Genomic DNA, 18,072 nt, shown 5'->3' with positions numbered 1-18,072 from the left:
CAGCAAGATCGCTAATGAGGTCACTGCTGTGTCACAAAAACAGTGACTCAGCAGCGATCTCGCTGGCGATCTCGCTATGTGAGAAAGTACCCCTTAGTCTCAAGACAGAAGCTCATCACACATAGGAATCCTCTCTGTGACCTCTAGATGTGTGAAGTGCTCACATTATTGCTTCATACCGATATCACAACTGTAGTAATTGTATTTTATATGTGCTTACACCGGCTTATCTTCTCATTCAGATCCCTACAATATCGGATCCTCTCAGTGGAGATCTTCTATATAATTGTTCTGATTGACCCATTAAGGATGGACACAGACAGGGACAAGATGGCGGAGAGGATATTACACCTCACCCTAGAGATCCTCTTCCGGCTTACTGGAGAGGTGAGAGATTCTGATGACGTCACATTACATCATTCTTATCTATGGGAATAACAGATGGACAGAACTGGAGAGGTGAGGACTCTGGAAATTTCTGGAGTGAGATTTATTACTGTGTCTCTCCATAACCAGGATTACACAGTAGTGAAGAAGACCTCTAGTGAGCGCTGTCAGGCCCCTGTGTCTGAGGGATGGGGAAGACCCCTGAGCCCAATCACGGGGCCTCCACCTCACCCCCCGATACATGAGGACATCAATGACCAGAAGATCCTAGAACTCACCTACAAGATGATTGAGCTGCTGACTGGAGAGGTGACACTGCTGGGAATGCTGGGACATTATACAGTAACGCTATGAAGGGATCGGGGGTGACGGTATCATTGTATGTGTCAGGTTCCTATAAGGTGTCAGGACGTCACCGTCTATTTCTCCATGGAGGAGTGGGAGTATTTAGAAGGACACAAAGATCTGTACAAGGACGTCATGATGGAGGATCCCCAGCCCCTCACATCACCAGGTAATAGACAGGACTAAATACACACGGCCTATAATTATCTGTATGTAAGGAATGAATTCAGTCCCTGTATGTGTCTCCTCCAGGTCTATCCAGTAAGAGGACAACACCAGAGAGATGTCCCCGTCCTCTTCTCCCACAGGACTGTAAACAAGAAGATCCCGATGTTTCTCAGGATGTGTTTCCTCCAGGTCTATCCAGTAAGAGTTCAACACCAGAGAGATGTCCCCGTCCTCTTCTCCCACACGACTGTAAACAAGAAGATCCCGATGTTCCTCAGGATGTGTTTCCTCCAGCTCTATCCAGTAAGAGATATCTACTCATGTACTTTCTGCACTAATTTTGTGTTTACATTTTTAGGCTTTCTGCTCTGTTTTTTTATCTGTATTTTCTTTGCTTCTGCTTCTTCTGCTGTTTGTTTCTAGTGCCTTCTCTATGTCGTTATGATGGCAACTCAAAGACCTACAAAGGGTTCATGAATACCCTGTTTACTCTAAAAGACGACCTACACCGAAAATAAGACCTAGCATAATTTTATCGGATTGTTGGAGAAGGCTTGAAATATAAGCCCTCCTACTAAATTAAGCCCTTGTTAGTCAGGGCTAGCATTAGGAGGAGTCAAACTGCGCAATTTCTCAGGAATCCCAGTCTCTTGGGGTTCCCATCAGTTGTATTCTAAGGTTAATTATTTAAGGACTTTTGATGACTGCAAAGACATGTGACATGATGTAACCAAAGGTCTCTTAATTACAGTAGTCTAAATGAACTGACCAGAAGACAGGCGGGCATGCAGGACTAGCATTAGGGGAAATAAAGTGAAAACTGAGCAATTTCACAGGGCCCCCATTCTCCTAGTGGCTCCAGTGTTTATATGCCTATTATAGGACTGCTTAAGGACCTTTTTGACAATGTCTTTGATCATATGCTGTAGAGGAGAAAGTATAATTCGCTCCCCTTCTGTATATGCTGGCTGGACTATTTCATTAATGCATGCTATAGTTTACCTATACTAGTCTGGTGAGGTGTTGTGATCCCGACTTACAGGTGGTTGTGCATTACTGCTGTGAGCTGTTGTGATGTTAACCCTTGTTGTATTTTTGTTCCTGCCTTCCTGCTCTTGATTTTTTCCTTATTCTCACACTGTTTATTTCTGTGAGTATTCAATGCGTCCCGTCTGTCTTAATCTGTGTTTTCCGTCTGTCTTAATCTGTGTTTCCGTCATATTCTTGTCCCTTCCTTCCCCGGGGGGATAACAGATAAGATCTGGTCAGGAGAATAGTAAGGCATGGGACATGGGCATCTCCATCTTCAGGGGTAATCCAGAGGTTAGAAATAGCTTAGGTTCCCGTTGCGTAAGGGACAGTATAGGGACCCCCTGTCCCTCATTATCCTGCAGTCACATTGTGAAAATCAATCAGAATATTTACAGTGCCTACAAGTAGTATTCAACCCCCTGCAGATTTAGCTGGTTTACACATTCGGAATTAACTTGGCATTGTGACATTTGGACTGTAGATCAGCCTGGAAGTGTGAAATGCACTGCAGAAAAAAAGAATGTTATTTCTTTTTTTATTTTTTTTTTTTAAATTGTGAAAAGTTTATTCAGAGGGTCATTTATTATTCAACCCCTCAAACCACAAGAATTCTGTTTAGTTCCCCTAAAGTATTAAGAAGTATTTCAGGCACAAAGAACAATGAGCTTCACAGGTTTGGATTAATTATCTCTTTTTCCAGCCTTTTCTGACTAATTAAGACCCTCCCCAAACTTGTGAACAGCACTCATACTTGGTCAACATGGGAAAGACAAAGGAGCATTCCACGGCCATCAGAGACAAGATCGTGGAGGGTCACAAGGCTGGCAAGGGGTACAAAACCCTTTCCAAGGAGTTGGGCCTACCTGTCTCCACTGTTGGGAGCATCATCCGGAAGTGGAAGGCTTATGGAACTACTGTTAGCCTTCCACGGCCTGGACAGCCTTTGAAAGTTTCCACCCGTGCCGAGGCCAGGCTTGTCCGAAGAGTCAAGGCTAACCCAAGGACAACAAGGAAGGAGCTCTGGGAAGATCTCATGGCAGTGGGGACATTGGTTTCAGTCAATACCATAAGTAACGCACTCCACCACAATGGTCTCCGTTCCAGACGAGCCCGTAAGGTACCTTTACTTTCAAAGCATCATGTCAAGGCTCGTCTACAGTTTGCTCATGATCACTTGGAGGACTCTGAGACAGACTGGTTCAAGGTTCTCTGGTCTGATGAGACCAAGATCGAGATCTTTGGTGCCAACCACACACGTGACGTTTGGAGACTGGATGGCACTGCATACGACCCCAAGAATACCATCCCTACAGTCAAACATGGTGGTGGCAGCATCATGCTGTGGGGCTGTTTCTCAGCCAAGGGGCCTGGCCATCTGGTCCGCATCCATGGGAAGATGGATAGCACGGCCTACCTGGAGATTTTGGCCAAGAACCTCTGCTCCTCCATCAAGGATCTTTAAGATGGGTCGTCATTTCATCTTCCAACAAGACAACGACCCAAAGCACACAGCCAAGGCCTGGTTCAAGAGGGAAAAAATCAAGGTGTTGCAGTGGCCTAGTCAGTCTCCTGACCTTAACCCAATTGAAAACTTGTGGAATGAGCTCAAGATTAAAGTCCACATGAGACACCCAAAGAACCTAGATAACTTGGAGAAGATCTGCATGGAGGAGTGGGCCAAGATAACTCCAGAGACCTGTGCCGGCCTGATCAGGTCTTATAAAAGACGATTATTAGCTGTAATTGCAAACGAGGGTTATTCCACAAAATATTAAACCTAGGGGTTGAATAATAATTGACCCACACTTTTATGTTGAAAATTTATTAAAATTTAACTGAGCAACATAACTTGTTGGTTTGTAAGATTTATGCATCTGTTAATAAATCCTGCTCTTGTTTGAAGTTTGCAGGCTCTAACTTATTTGCATCTTATCAAACCAGCTAAATCTGCAGGGGGTTGAATACTACTTGTAGGCACTGTACTGTAGCACATTCCAGAGAACTGGTGCTAGGAATGGGAGATCCAAACTAATGAAGATGTAACTCTTAAGCGGGCTTTACACGCTGCAACATTACTAGCGATGTCGCTCGTGAAAGCACCCGCCCCTGTCGTTTGTTCGTCACGGGCAATTCGCTGCCCGTGGCGCACAATATCGCTAACAGCCGTCACACATACTTGCCTTTCTAGCGACATCGCTGTGGGCGGCGAACAACCTCTTCGTTAAGGGGGAGGTTCGTGCGCTGTCACAGCGACGTCACACAGCGGCTGACCAATAGAAGCGGAGAGGCGGAGAACAGCCTCATTAATGACACGCTCACCTTGTTGCCGGAGGACGCAGGTAAGCTGTTGTTCGTCATTCCCGGGGTATCATACGTGTGCTGCCTCAGGAACGAAGAACAACCTACGTCCACAACAACCAATGAGATTTTGAAAATCAACGACGTGTCAACGATCAACGATAAAGTGAATATTTTTGATCGTCAACACTCGCTTGGAGCTGTTACACGCAACGACGTCGCTAACGACGCCGGATGTGCGTCATGAATTCCGTGACCCCGACGACATATCGTTAGATATGTCGTTGCGTGTAACAGGGCCTTTTAGATGTCGAAATTGGCCAACAGATTTAGAATATCTTTTTCCTAATTTAATTGCTGATATGATTTAAAAAAATAAATGTACTTTCAAAATAATATCGTTATAAAATAATATTGTATTTATTTTTAGCAGATGACTGTATTGGGAGTTCAGATGGACCTCTAATATCTTCAGATTTTGTAACAGATGATACATATGAAGAGCATGCTTTTGTCCCTGATATACCTCCAGTCCTTCCTCAGAAAGCTCTATCATCTCTTTTCAAGCAAGTCCAAAATTCCGATTTATCACAGAATTGTAAGCAAAATAAAAGTTACAGAAGGAATGTGGAACATGAAATGGCTCCTACAAAGGAGAAGCCAATTTCATGCCCAGAATGTGGAAAATGTTTTACTCGGAAAATAACCCTTGCTAACCATCAAAAATATCACACAGGGGAGAAGCCATTTTCATGTTCAGAGTGTGGGAAGTGTTTTAATTGGAAATCAAAATTTGTTGTGCATCAAAGATCTCACACAGGGGAAAAGCCATTTTCATGTTCAGAGTGTGAGAAATGTTTTATTCGGAAATCAGATCTTGTTTGGCATCAAAGATCTCACACAGGGAAATATCCATTTTCATGTTCAGAGTGTGGAAAATGTTTCATTCAGAAATCAGACCTTGTTAGACATCAGAAAATTCACACAGGGGAGAAGCCATTTTCATGTTCAGAGTGTGGGAAATGTTTTATTCGGAAATCAAATCTTGTTGAACATCAAAGAATTCACACAGGGGAGAAGCCATTTTCATGTTCAGTGTGTGGGAAATATTTTATTCAGAAATCAGCTTTTGTTAGGCATCAAAGGTGTCATACAGGGGAGAAGCAATTTTCATGTTCAGAATGTGGAAAATGTTTTACTCGGAAAATAACCCTTGCTAACCATCAAAAATATCACTCTGGGGAGAAACCATTTTCTTGTTCAGAGTGTGGGAAATGTTTATTTCAGAAATCAGACCTTGTTAGACATCAGAAAATTCACACAGGGGAGAAGCCATTTTCATGTTCAGTATGTGGGAGATGTTTTATTCGGAAATCAGAACTTGTTGTGCATCAAAGATCTCACACAGGGGAGAAGCCATTTTCATGTTCAGTATGTCTGAAATGTTTTAATTGGAAATCAGAACTTGTTGTGCATCGAAGATCTCACACAGGGGAAAAGCCATTTTCATGTTCAGAGTGTGGAAAATGTTTTATTCGGAAATCACATCTTGTTTGGCATCAAAGATCTCACACAGGGGAGAATCCATTTTCATGTTCAGAGTGTGGAAAATGTTTTATTCAGAAATCAGACCTTGTTAGACATCAGAAAATTCACACAGGGGAGAAGCCATTTTCATGTTCAGTGTGTGGGAAATGTTTTATTCAGAAATCAGATCTTGTTGAGCATCAAAGATCTCACACAGGGGAAAAGCCATTTTCATGCCGGGAATGTGGCAAATGTTTTACTAGGAAATCAAGTCTTGTTGATCATGGAAAACTTCACACAGGGGATTAATCATTTTTTAATGTTTTGAATGTGGAAAATGTTACTCTCAGAAATCAGATCTCATTAAACATCTGAAGAAGCCAAACAGGGAAGGAACCTTTTTCATGTTGTGAATATTTGAAATGTTGAACTGGTAAATAAAGTCTTCACCATGAGAAAACCCACACAGTAGAGGAGCCATTCTTGCATTCAGAATTTGCCAAATTTTTTTTATCATTAGTCAGGTCCTGTTGTCAGATAAGTCACAAGGGAGAAACCATCATGATGTACTATAATTTAAAGTGTTTTATCCAAAAATCGGCTACAATTGCTCAAGTAAGAATTGGTGCGTGAAAGAACCATTTTCTTTCTTTTTAAACTTATCGTATTTTTTGGACTATAAGACACACCTCGGTTTTGAAGGAGGAAAATAGGAAAAAGACTGAAGCAAAAAAATCTAGTCATGAAGCACTGTTATGGAGGATCTGCTGCTGACACTGTTACGGGGGTAATATCCCCCAATCTCAAGCGCATTGTGTTTGATGCTCCCCTTAAATTGTGCCTATGACAAATCTGTGGCTGCCTTTTTTTAATTACTAAAGCAGTGGAGAGCACAGATTAGTGAATTTTCTAAATATCATGCAGTACCAAAACTTTTGGAAGAGTCCCTAAAGGAGCTTCCAGGTTGTGAGATCCCACAACCCTCAGAGATCACTCTCACCATGAAAGAGTGAGCACTACGACCCAGGGCTGTGGAGTCGGAGTCGGAGTCGTGGAGTCGGAGTCGGAGTCGGAGCTCATTTTGGTGGAGTCGGAGTCAGAGTCGGTATAAAATGCACCGACTCCGACTCCTAAAATATATAATAAATTGGGGACAGGAGTGCAATGCAGAATGTGCTGAATATTTTACTAAATAATAACATTTAGTATAATGCTTATATTTAAGTGAAACATTTATTGTAGTACAATGTGAACATCAGACATTTAATTGTTTTTATGATACAATAATCAAGATATTTGGATAGAACATAAAATATTTATTGGAATACAACTTTAGAACACAAAAAACTAATAAATTGTAAATATGTAATATATATATATATATATATATATATATATACACACACAGTGTATATACACACACAAGATATATATGTAATCTACTGTATATTACATAGTGTATTACATATTTACAATTTATTACAGTTTTTTGTGTTCTAAAGTTGTATTCCAATAAATATATTTTATGTTCTATCCAAATATTTTGATTATTGTATCATAAAAATTATTAAATGTCTGATGTTCACATACACATATTCATGTACTACAATAAATTTTTCACCTAACTATAAGCAATATATGTAGGAGTCGGAGTCGGAGCCGGAGTCGGAGTCGGAGCCGGAGTCGGAGTCGGTGCAAGAGAATTTGAGGAGTCGGAGTCGGAGTCGAAGGTTTGGCTTACCGACTCCACAGCCCTGCTACGACCACAGCGCTGCATGATCCTTCTTAAGTAGTTCAGTAAAATCTTATAACAGTATGTGACAGCGCTGGATTAGTTGAGAGAGCAGTGTCTCGTGCTTAGAGCAGCTGCAGAGAATTTTGGGATCCCACTCTGCATACTAAGATCCCACAAAATGGAAATTCGGGCTCTATTTTGCTAGTAAGTTGGGTATAGATAAAAACATGGTATATAGTTGCATTTCAAAACGTGTTGATTTGTTAATAAATGCTTGTAAAATATATATTCTTCATGCCTATCTTTCTCTATTGTGTAGATGTGATGATTTTGCTCAGAACCTCTGGAGCTGAGGCAGAGCTGTAGACATTTCACACAAAAATAGTGAGGGGATGTCACAGAGCTGTAACGGCTGGTGGACAATCAAGTGGCAGCGAGTGATAGAAAATACCAGAGATTGTGTTGTTATCTGACAGTTCTCTGATTCTGCAGCAGCGAACTCTATGACCCTGGGAAAGTTTTTCCTCTCAGTTGTCAGGCTCTGACTTCCTTTATAACCCTCACCCTGGGGTGCTTTGGGTGCGGTTTATACTTGTTCCCGGCTATGGTCGGCAGCAGTCGTCTCTTCCTGTTGTTCCGGAGACGTCTGTGGTAGCTGCTCCTAAGATAAGTGTTTGATTTTTGCTATGTACTTCAGCTCAGCTGTTAGCATTTGTGTTTCCCTTGTATTGTTTCCTTTTGTCACCCTTAGCATTAGGGGTGTTGACGAAGAGCTCATACCCTCCATCCTTACTTCGGGCCTATTTCAGGGTTTGCAAGTGGTGAGGTATTCCTGATTGGTGAAAGGTTCAGAACCTGTATAGGGTTGGTGAGGTCAGGGAGGGTGAGCTGCAACTTATTGTCAGGGGTCACCACTTCACCCTTTCCCTGGTGCATTCTTTTCCCCTTCCCCTTCCCTTTTGTATTGTATTATACGGCTGGTATAGCTTCTATCCCCAGCCGTGATGGGAGAATTGAATCGCACTATGCATCCTAGATATATGGAAGTTGTTAAGACACTCTGGTCCCAATTTATCAGAACTTTAAAGCCAAAAAACTGGCACAAAATCTTTGAAAAGTCACAAAAATTTGGATCAATTCATAGTTGTGCCAAATATTGGCGGCTTTTGGCATTTTCACTCCAAAACTGGCACAGCTGCTTAAATTCATGTTCCCTATGCCAGAGATCTCACTCCAGTCCCTGAAGGGAGTAATATTTCTAGCATGACACACGGAGGCACATACCAGTCATCAAACGCTCCAGATACATGAAAAGGCATGCACCACTTCATGAATCAGGAGTGGTCCCTCATAAATTGAGCCCATTGTTATAAAAATGATCCCTTTACAAAGGATAATTGTTGTAATAAAAAACTAAAGGATTTTATATGTCTGATATCCTAGTGGTTATTTTCTCTAGTCACCCTCCACGGCAGCACACAGGAGGTTAACTCTCCATCCTAAAAGGGACAGGAAACACAAAGAGGTTAAATAACCCCTCCCCACCTCCCATCTCCAGTGTTGTTCCCGGGCCCTATGGGGGCACGAAAAGATTACCTGCGGTGTGTTTGTGGCTGGTGATGAGAGCGCCGCTCAGTATTTCTTACCAACCGAGCAGCTGAGGGCGAAGCTAGCCCGCTTCCTCCTCCATCGCTGCTCCCGTCTCCTCTGGATTCGGGATCTGCCTGCCCCTTTTGCGCCTCTTGGAGGTAAAGCGGGGAAAGCTGACTCACCGGGTACCTCCCGTAGCTCCCGCCACCTCCTCTTCTCACACACGCGACAGCTGTGGGAACGCGAAAGTGACCTCATCGGACGCCCTTTGTCGACGTCGCTTCCGGATTCGTGCGTTCCAAAGTGGCATTGCACGGCCCTGTGGTGTTGTCGGCACTCTCTCCGTTGGAAGCCTGCGCCACCCCGACGCAGGAGGTGGAGTCATCCACTTTATGGACAGCTGGATACATTCAAACCTCGTTAAAGGGACCACGGTGAGAGCACTCTCCAGGACTGAGGATGGAGGGAGACCGCTCTTCAACTCTGCTTCTGTGGATCCCAGCTCAGCCCCTGGTTCTGTGAGTACAGTAACTTGGGGGAAGGTCGGGGTTATGGGCTCTGTGAGGTAGCACGGTCGGCTGCGCAGCAGAAGACACGGGATCCAGGCATTAAGGTTCACAGCACACGGTCTAGGCCACTTCTGGATCGCCTCAACCTTGTTAATTTGGGGCTTAATCACTCCTTGGCCTATCACGTAGCCCAAGTAGCGGGCTTCCGTGAGTCCCAATGCACATTTCTTGGGATTGGCTGTCAATCCGGCTGTTCGAAGCGCGTCCACCACCGCTTGTACCTGTTCCAAGTGGGTCTGCCAATCGGAGCTGTAAATAATGATGTCATCCAGGTACGTTGATGCATACGCCTGGTGGGGTTCCAGCACTAAGTCCATCAACCTCTGGAACGTGGCCGGAGCGCCATGTAACCCAAAAGGCAAGACAACATAGTGGAAGAGACCCTCCGGCATAACAAAAGCGGTTTTCTCCTTGGCGGACTCCGTCAGTGGCACCTGCCAGTACCCCTTGGTCAGGTCGAGCGTGGTAAAATATCGCGCCTGTCCCAGCCTATCAATCAGCTCATCCCCCCGGGGCATGGGGTAGAGATCGAACTTGGATATTTCGTTCAATCTCCTAAAGTCATTGCAGAACCTTAAGGAGCCATCGGGTTTTGGTATTCGGACAATCGGACTAGCCCATTCACTCCGGGATTTTTCGATGACCCCCAGGCGTAACATTGTCTTTACTTCCTCCGATATGGCTTGTCGTCGAGCCTCCGGTACCCGGTATGACTTCAGGTGGGGCTCGGTGACAATATCATGTCGTATCAGACTGGTCCTACCGGGCAGCTCGGAGAAGACATCGGGGTTCTGCTGAACCAACCGTCTGGCCTCTCGCCTCTGAGTCTTGGTGAGGGCTTCTCCAATCCTTACTTCCGGTTCATCCTCTCCGGAGGTCGCTGGAGCCGGATGTGAACGACCCGAAGAGGAGGGAGGTGGGGAAAAAACAGCCATCAGGCTTTCCCGTTCCTGCCAAGGTTTTAATAGGTTGACATGGTATATTTGTTCAGGTTTCCGCCTACCGGGCTGCAATACTTTATAGTTAACCACCCCTACTCTTTCCTTTATCTCGTAGGGGCCTTGCCACTGAGCCAGGAATTTACTCTCCGCCGTGGGGATTAATACCAACACCCGATCCCCGGGTTTAAAGGTCCGCACGGTGGCTTGTCTATTGTAGCGGCCGCTTTGCGCGACCTGAGCCTCCTGTAAATGCTCCTTCACAATTGGCATGACCGCGCTTATGCGGTTCTGCATACCCAAAATGTGTTCAATCACACTTTTGTGGGGGGTGGGCTCTTGCTCCCATGTTTCCTTTGCCAGGTCCAACAATCCCCGGGGATGTCGCCCGTATAACAATTCAAAAGGCGAAAACCCCGTGGATGCCTGTGGCACCTCTCGTATGGCAAACATCAAATAGGGAAGCATCATATCCCAGTCTTTTGAAATCACCCTTTTGAGCATGGTTTTCAGGGTTTTATTGAAACGCTCGACTAAACCGTCCGTTTGAGGATGATACACAGACGTACGCAACTGCTTGATCTGGAGTAGCCGGCATAGCTCTTTGGTCACTTTAGACATGAATGGGGTCCCCTGATCCGTAAGGATCTCCTTGGGCAACCCCACCCGGCAGAACACAGCAAACAACTCCCGAGCTATAAGCTTTGCTGCAGTATGTCTCAGAGGTATCGCCTCGGGATACCGGGTGGCATAGTCAACGATCACTAGGATGTGTTGGTGCCCTCGAGCGGATAGAGAACCTTTGCAATATTCGCTCCTGCGTTTTCTTGACCCCTAGGTGGCCACTCATCAGGTGTTTATGAGCCAAGTCGAGGACCCGCCGGCGATACGGCTGGGGCACCACCAACTGTTCTACCCCCACGCCCCGTATTTCATCTACCCGGTAGAGTAAATCTTGCTTAAGAGCGAAATGGGGGTACCTTACCTGGGCACCGGGCAGCTGTGCCACCCCGTCAACTACTGTCACCCGACTCCGGGCATGTATTAACGTAGGGTCCTGGAGTTGGGCTGTCCCAAACGTATCTGGGGACGCCTCCAACTCCGGGATGGGCTCGACCATCTCAGCCTCTCCTGCCAATACCTCTAGGGGTGACCTATCGGGTTCACACTCTGTCCCTATCATGGGGACCCCTACGGCAGGCGTCCCGGATTAAGGATTGTAGGGCTCAGGTCCCGGACTGACCAATATCTGAGGGGACTTAGGGGGTCCCCTCCATAAAGTTCAAAAATAGGGCAGATTCCTTCCTAGGATCACGTCATAAGGAAGAGTGTTAAGAAGTCCCACCTCATGTTGCACCTGACCGCAAGGTGCTGTGATGGTGACAATCCCCGTGGGATAGTCTCGGCGGTCCCCATGTATGCAAACCACCCCCACGGTACGTCCTGTGGCCTTTACTTTAGCCCTCAAGGTGGATCGCACAAGGGTCACTAAGCTTCCGGAATCCAACAATCCTGTAACCGGACATCCATTCACTTGTATTTGGCACAAGTGGGGCTCCGTCTCTGGGGAGATCAGGTCAGCGGTACACACCACCTGAGCATACATTGAACCCCGCCGGGTAACCCCACAATCCATGGGCTCCGTGGTGAGTGGACACTGGGCTTCCATATGTCCCACCCGCTGGCACCGCCAACATCTAATGGGGACGGAAACCCCCTTGACGGGTTGTCGTTTAGGGTACAGAACCTTCCGGACCTCAGGAATGGCGGCCGCGGCCTCAGACGGGACGGTAGGGGACTCCTGCACCGTTGTCAGCGGTGGGTCCTTGGCCCTAGGCTTGGAGGGGCCGGACCGACGGGCGGTACGCAAAGTCTCAGTGTCCCGTATCAAGTCCTGCGTAGCCACATGCCGCTCTACCAGGGACACTAATTGGTCCAGGGTACTCGGGTCACCCTGTCCTACCCACCGTTGAACGGTGACGGGTAAAGTGCGCACAAAACGATCCACTACTACCCTTTCCACCATTTGCGCCGGGCTCAGAGTGTCAGGCTGCAACCACTTTTTTACAAGATGCAACAAGTCATAGGCCTGGGAGCGTACGGGTTTGGCTTCCTCATAGAACCACTGATTTACCCGCTAAGCCCGTACATAGGTATTCACCCCCAACCGAGCCAGTATTTCGGCTTTCAGGGTCACATAGTCAATGGCGTCCTCGGTACAGAGGTCCAGGTACGCTTTTTGGGGTTCCCCCGTCAGATAGGGCGACAATACCTCAGCCCACTGGGGGGTCGGCAGCTTTTCCCGCTCGGCCACCCGCTCAAACACCGCCAGGAACGCTTTCACATCATCCCCCGGGGTCATCTTTTGCAACGCTTGTCTCACCGCTTTCCGGACGCTGCAGTCGTCACCCGGTCCCGGGGTTGTTGCTGCCGGTCCGGCACGGATCGACTTGGCCAGGAGAATCATCTGTTCTTGATGTCTTTGTTCCTGCAATTGCAAGGCTTGCTGCTGACGTGTATTGGCCTGAACCAGCTGTTCTTGGTGCCTTTTGTCCTGCATTTGCAAGGATTGCTGCTGACGTTCCAACGCCCGGAGCAGGTGTGCATTGGTCTGTTGCTGCTGTGCATTAGCCTCTTGCAGCTGTGCATTAGTCTGTTGCTGCTGCTTTAGTATGTCCTCCATGGCGTCGCCGGGTTTGGGCTGTAGTATAGCCGCTCGAATCCAGGACATGTGCTACTGGGTCACCAGGGATGGATGCTTCACCTCACCGGCTGTCATGCCCGCATTCTTCACCATATGTGAGGTAGCACGGTCGGCTGCGCAGCAGAAGACACGGGATCCAAGCATTAAGGTTCACAGCACACGGTTTAATGTCCAAACAAAAGTCCACAGCAATATACATGTGCCTCTCCAGCAGAGAACTCAGGGAGTTCTGTTCACTCCCTCACACCCGGCACACCTGCCCTCGTTCCTTTTTCCTTTTAACCCTTCCTTCAGCCTGTAGGGAAACAGTATTAACCCTAGAGTGGATTTACTTTCTATCATGGAGTGAGCACAACCGGGGCGAGACATACCGGCCGTCATAGATAACCCCGGTCACAGTCTCACAGCTCGTATTGCTCTGTCGGAATTCTCCTCTTCCTGGGTGTATACTTACGTCCTCTCCCCCACCTCCCTCCTTAGCCAGACAAGAATGTTGCACCCAAGAAAGAGAATACCTCTAGCAAAAAGTGTATCATGTGTAATAAGAAGCTTCCTTCAGTACAGGGCAGACATAACTTCTTAGAATGGTCTGATTAGGTAGTTAGAGAGGAACAACCCTCCCTTCTGGTTGAATTAAAAAACCTGGTACGTCAGGAAGTTCAGTTCTCCCTAGCATCCCTCTCCCAGCCTCTTCCCACTGCAACCCCTGCGCCTAAGAAGAGAAAACTAAGCCCTGTGGGAGACTCAGAGTCGGACTCATTAGAAGGTCCTTCCTTCTCTCCGCTAGATGAGTTGATAGAAGATGAAGGTGTATTTTCAGATAGAGTTGAGACCAAATATTTTTTCTCAAATGATGATATGGATGAACTTCTGTGAGCAGTGTGGGATACTATGGGGGTTGAGGATGAGAAGGCTACTAGGTCAATACAGGAAGAAATGTTCGAGGGATTACGGACCCGTAAGAAGGTGGGATTTCCTGTACATGAGAAAATCTGAGATATGGAAGCTCTTCAGAAACACCTTAACATTCCCCGAGAATTGAGAAGTAGATTCCTGCTGGGAAGTACATAAAGTGGATGTGCAGGTTGCCAGGGTAGCGAGAAACACAATTCTCCCTTTTGAAGATTCATTACAACTTAAGGATTCCATGGACCGTAAAATGGACAGCCTCCTTAGAAAATTATGGGAGATCTCCGCAGTTCTCCATAAGACCGGGGTGGCTTCTACTTGTGTGGCCAGAGCCATGTCCCGGTGGCTGGGTCAACTCGAGGAACATCTCACCCGAGACACAGCAAAGGAAGAGCTCCTGCCTTCCCTTCCACTTCTCCAGAAAGCAACTGGATTTCTTGCTGACGCTTCAGCTGAGTCCGTCCACGTGGCAGCAAGAAGTGGTGTCCTTTCCAATTCAGCAAGACAGGCCCTTTGGCTTAAACTTTGAAGCGGTGACGCGACCTCCAAGGTTAAGCTGTGCTCTATTTCGTTTAGAGGTGAACATGTTTTAAGTCCAGCTCTGGACGAGATTCTGGAGAAGGCAACGGATAAGAAGAAGCTGTTGCCAGAAGAGAAACAACAAAAAAAGTCCAATAATCAATCTACCCAGTACCGAGCGAAGGGTAAAACTGTCCCATCTTTATGTCCCAAAAGACCGAAGATCGGAGCCATCGCCAGGACCATCAATGACGCCATCAGGTTAGGGGATCGGCTGTCGGCATTTCTCAAATTGAGATGAGCGTACCCGCTGGAGTTCTGGTTCAGCTTTTTCAGACTGACTTTAGATAAAGTTCAGTTCGGAACCGGATTTGACCAGAACCCCAATGAAAGTCACTGATTGGGTATTTCGGTCTTTGCCGACATGTAGCCATAAACAGAGCATTTCCGGGGGAGTGAAGTCGGGGTTTACACACTACATCCTATACCGATGTGTTTACCCCCTCGTGAAAGCAAGGGGCTCGCACTGGGCTGAGCACCCATACCTAAACACACTGATGCTACATCGAGTGGTTAGGATACATAAAGCACCCAAACTCTGAACTCGAACACTGATTTTTTTTTTTAAAAAAAAATCTTTGTTCGGTACAGATTTTTTTGTTTTGGTTCACTCACCTCTGCCCATAAACCTTTTATTACAGTTTAGACTATGGGTGTAGAAGAGACCAGAACTAAAAGGGGTCTATCTCTTGGTGAAGAGTAAGTAACAGTTATGATACCCTTTAATTAAAAATCAGAATATAAAGACAGTATCTTGCTAGCTACGAGGAAGTACCAAGCAAATGGAGAAAGGGAAGGGAAACCCTGTGTCTAGGGAAGGGGGAGATAGTGACCCCTGAAAAAGCCTACCACTGGGTCCTGGGTTCCCTCATCGCCCTTGATAGGTTCCACACCTATGCACAGAGCCAGATACCGGAGTCTAGGCTGACCCTGATCTGAGCCCTTGGTAGGGAGTGGATGGGATGAGCTCTTTGTCAATCCCACTAGGCACTAAAGGACACACAGGGATAACATACAAGGGAAAACAATAACTTATCTCTAGACGACTCAGTAAGAAGTTCAGTAAACCGAGCAGCAACGATCCTACTGATGCATGCAAGCCGCCTGTTTGCATCCAGGGCTTGTGAACCACCTCTTCCGACAAGCCTACAACCTGCAGTAACTCTGTCCATTAGACTACTGCGCAACCAGCTTTGTCCTCACCTATTGTACCCTCACCCATTCCCTATAGACTGTGGGCCCTCGCGGGGAGGGTCCTATTTCCTCCTGTACCTGTCTGTTTATGTAATGTTCATGATTGTTGGACTTGTTTTTTATGTATACCCTTTTCACTTGTAAAGAGAAATGGAATATATGGTGCTATAATAAGAAATAATAATAATAACAACTTAATATCACCAGCACAAGTCCAGGGAAAATGAAAGTATTTAAGCCCAAGGAGAAATACAGATAATTAGCAGCTGAAGGGAAGAGGAGCTCCCCTGGGTCCTAAAGGGTAAAGCATGAAAACCCAGCAGAGGAGATTCCTAGTACATTGAATACTGACAGAAGGAACAATAGAAAGTCAGGGAGCACTTTGCACAGCCAAACGCTGTGAGGCTGTGACCTTCTATTGCCGGACACCACAGGACTGTCTGTCACCCGTGACTCTGATTCCAATGATGTGTCATTTTCTGAGCTTCTTGCTGTAGTTTTGATAAAATCACGCTATTGTTGCTAGGGAATTATCATTAGAGAACTAGTAAACCTGCTGCCATGTATCCTCCATCCCCATGTCCATCTGCCCTGATTGGCATCTTTATGTCTATGCTCATTGTCCACAGCTGCCAATCAGTGGTGTGGGTGAGGTTATACACAGAGCAGCATTTCGAGAACTGGTGGATCTTAAGCAGATAAAACTGAAAGCAGCCAAGTAAGTGACACATCGCTGGCATCAGGGTCTCTGCTTATACAGGTCGATTGGACACACGTTACAGATATCTTTGTTCTTCCTAATCTATAAAACACATCCTGAAGCCATACATTATTAAATGTTATATACACTACAGTTTAAAGGTTTGGGGTCACCCTGACAATTTTGTGTTTTCTATGAAAAATCCTACTTTTATTTATCAGATGAGTTGCATAATGAATAGAGAATATCGTCCAGACAGTGACGAGGTTAGAAATAATGATTTTTACTTCACACTTGGCTTTCGGCACAGAATGCTCCTTTGCAGCAATTCCAGCTTTGCAGACCTTTGGCATTCTAGCTGTTAATTTGCGGAGGTAATCTGGAGATATTTCGCCCCATGCTTCCCCCCTCCACAAGTTGGATTGGCTTGGTGGACACTTCTTGGCACCATACAGTCAAGCTGCTCCCACAACAGCTCAATAGGGTTGAGATCTGGTGACTGGACTGCCCCTCGATTACAGAGAGATACCAGCTGCTGCTTCTTCCCTTAATAGTTCATGCATAATTTGGAGGTTGCTTTGGGTCATTGTCCTGTTGTAGGATGAAATTGGCTCCAATCAAGCGCTGTCCACAGGGTATGGCATGGCGTTGCAAAATGGAGTGATAGCCTTCCTTATTCAAAATCCCTCTTACCTTGTATGAATCTCCCACTTTACCAGTACCAGAGCGGCTCCAGACCATCACATTACCTCCACCATGCTTGACAGATGGCGTCAGGCACTCTTCCAGCATCTTTTCAGTAGTTCTGCGTCTCACAAATGTTCTTCTGTGTGATCCAAACATTTCAAACTTCTATTCGTCTGTCCATAACACTTTTTTCCAATCTTCCTCTGTCCAATGTCTGTGTTTTTTTGCCCATAATAATCTTTTCCTTTTATTAGCCAGTCTCAGATATGGCTTTTTCTTTGGCCCTCTGCCCTGAAGGCCAGCATCCGCAGTCAATTATTCAATGTAGACGGTGACACTGACGTTTTGCGGGTACTAATTAATGAACCTTCCAGTTGAGGACCTGTGAGGCGTGGATTTCTCACACTAGAGACTCTAATGTACACACGCGGCTCTGCTCCGTACACCTCGTACACATGCGGCTCTGCTCCGTACACCTCGTACACACACGGCTCCGCTCCGTACACCTCGTACACAAGCGGTTCCGCTCCGTACACCTCGTACACACGCGGCTATGCTCCGTACACCTCGTACACACGCGGCTATGCTCCGTACACCTCGTACACACGCGGCTATGCTCCGTACACCTCGTACACACACGGCTCCGCTCCGTACACCTCGTACACACGCGGCTATGCTCCGTACACCTCATACACACACGGCTCTGCTCC

The 18,072-nt window shown here is 46.3% G+C and overlaps 1 protein-coding gene across 1 annotated transcript in view; it reads left to right on the top strand.

Annotated features, from left to right (window-relative positions):
* LOC142313145 (uncharacterized) overlaps positions 1 to 18,072 on the top strand; it is a 177,126-nt gene that overhangs the window by 79,445 nt on the left and 79,609 nt on the right. Inside the window, exons 17-19 of the mRNA XM_075352133.1 lie at positions 763 to 901; positions 985 to 1,203; positions 4,661 to 6,028. Coding sequence (XP_075208248.1) covers positions 763 to 901; positions 985 to 1,203; positions 4,661 to 6,028 — 1,726 coding nt within the window. The remainder of the gene's footprint in view (positions 1 to 762; positions 902 to 984; positions 1,204 to 4,660; positions 6,029 to 18,072) is intronic.

Source organism: Anomaloglossus baeobatrachus, chromosome 5 (assembly GCF_048569485.1).
Source record: "Anomaloglossus baeobatrachus isolate aAnoBae1 chromosome 5, aAnoBae1.hap1, whole genome shotgun sequence".
NCBI lineage: Eukaryota > Metazoa > Chordata > Amphibia > Anura > Aromobatidae > Anomaloglossus > Anomaloglossus baeobatrachus.
This window is presented reverse-complemented; position numbering and strand designations above follow the sequence as displayed.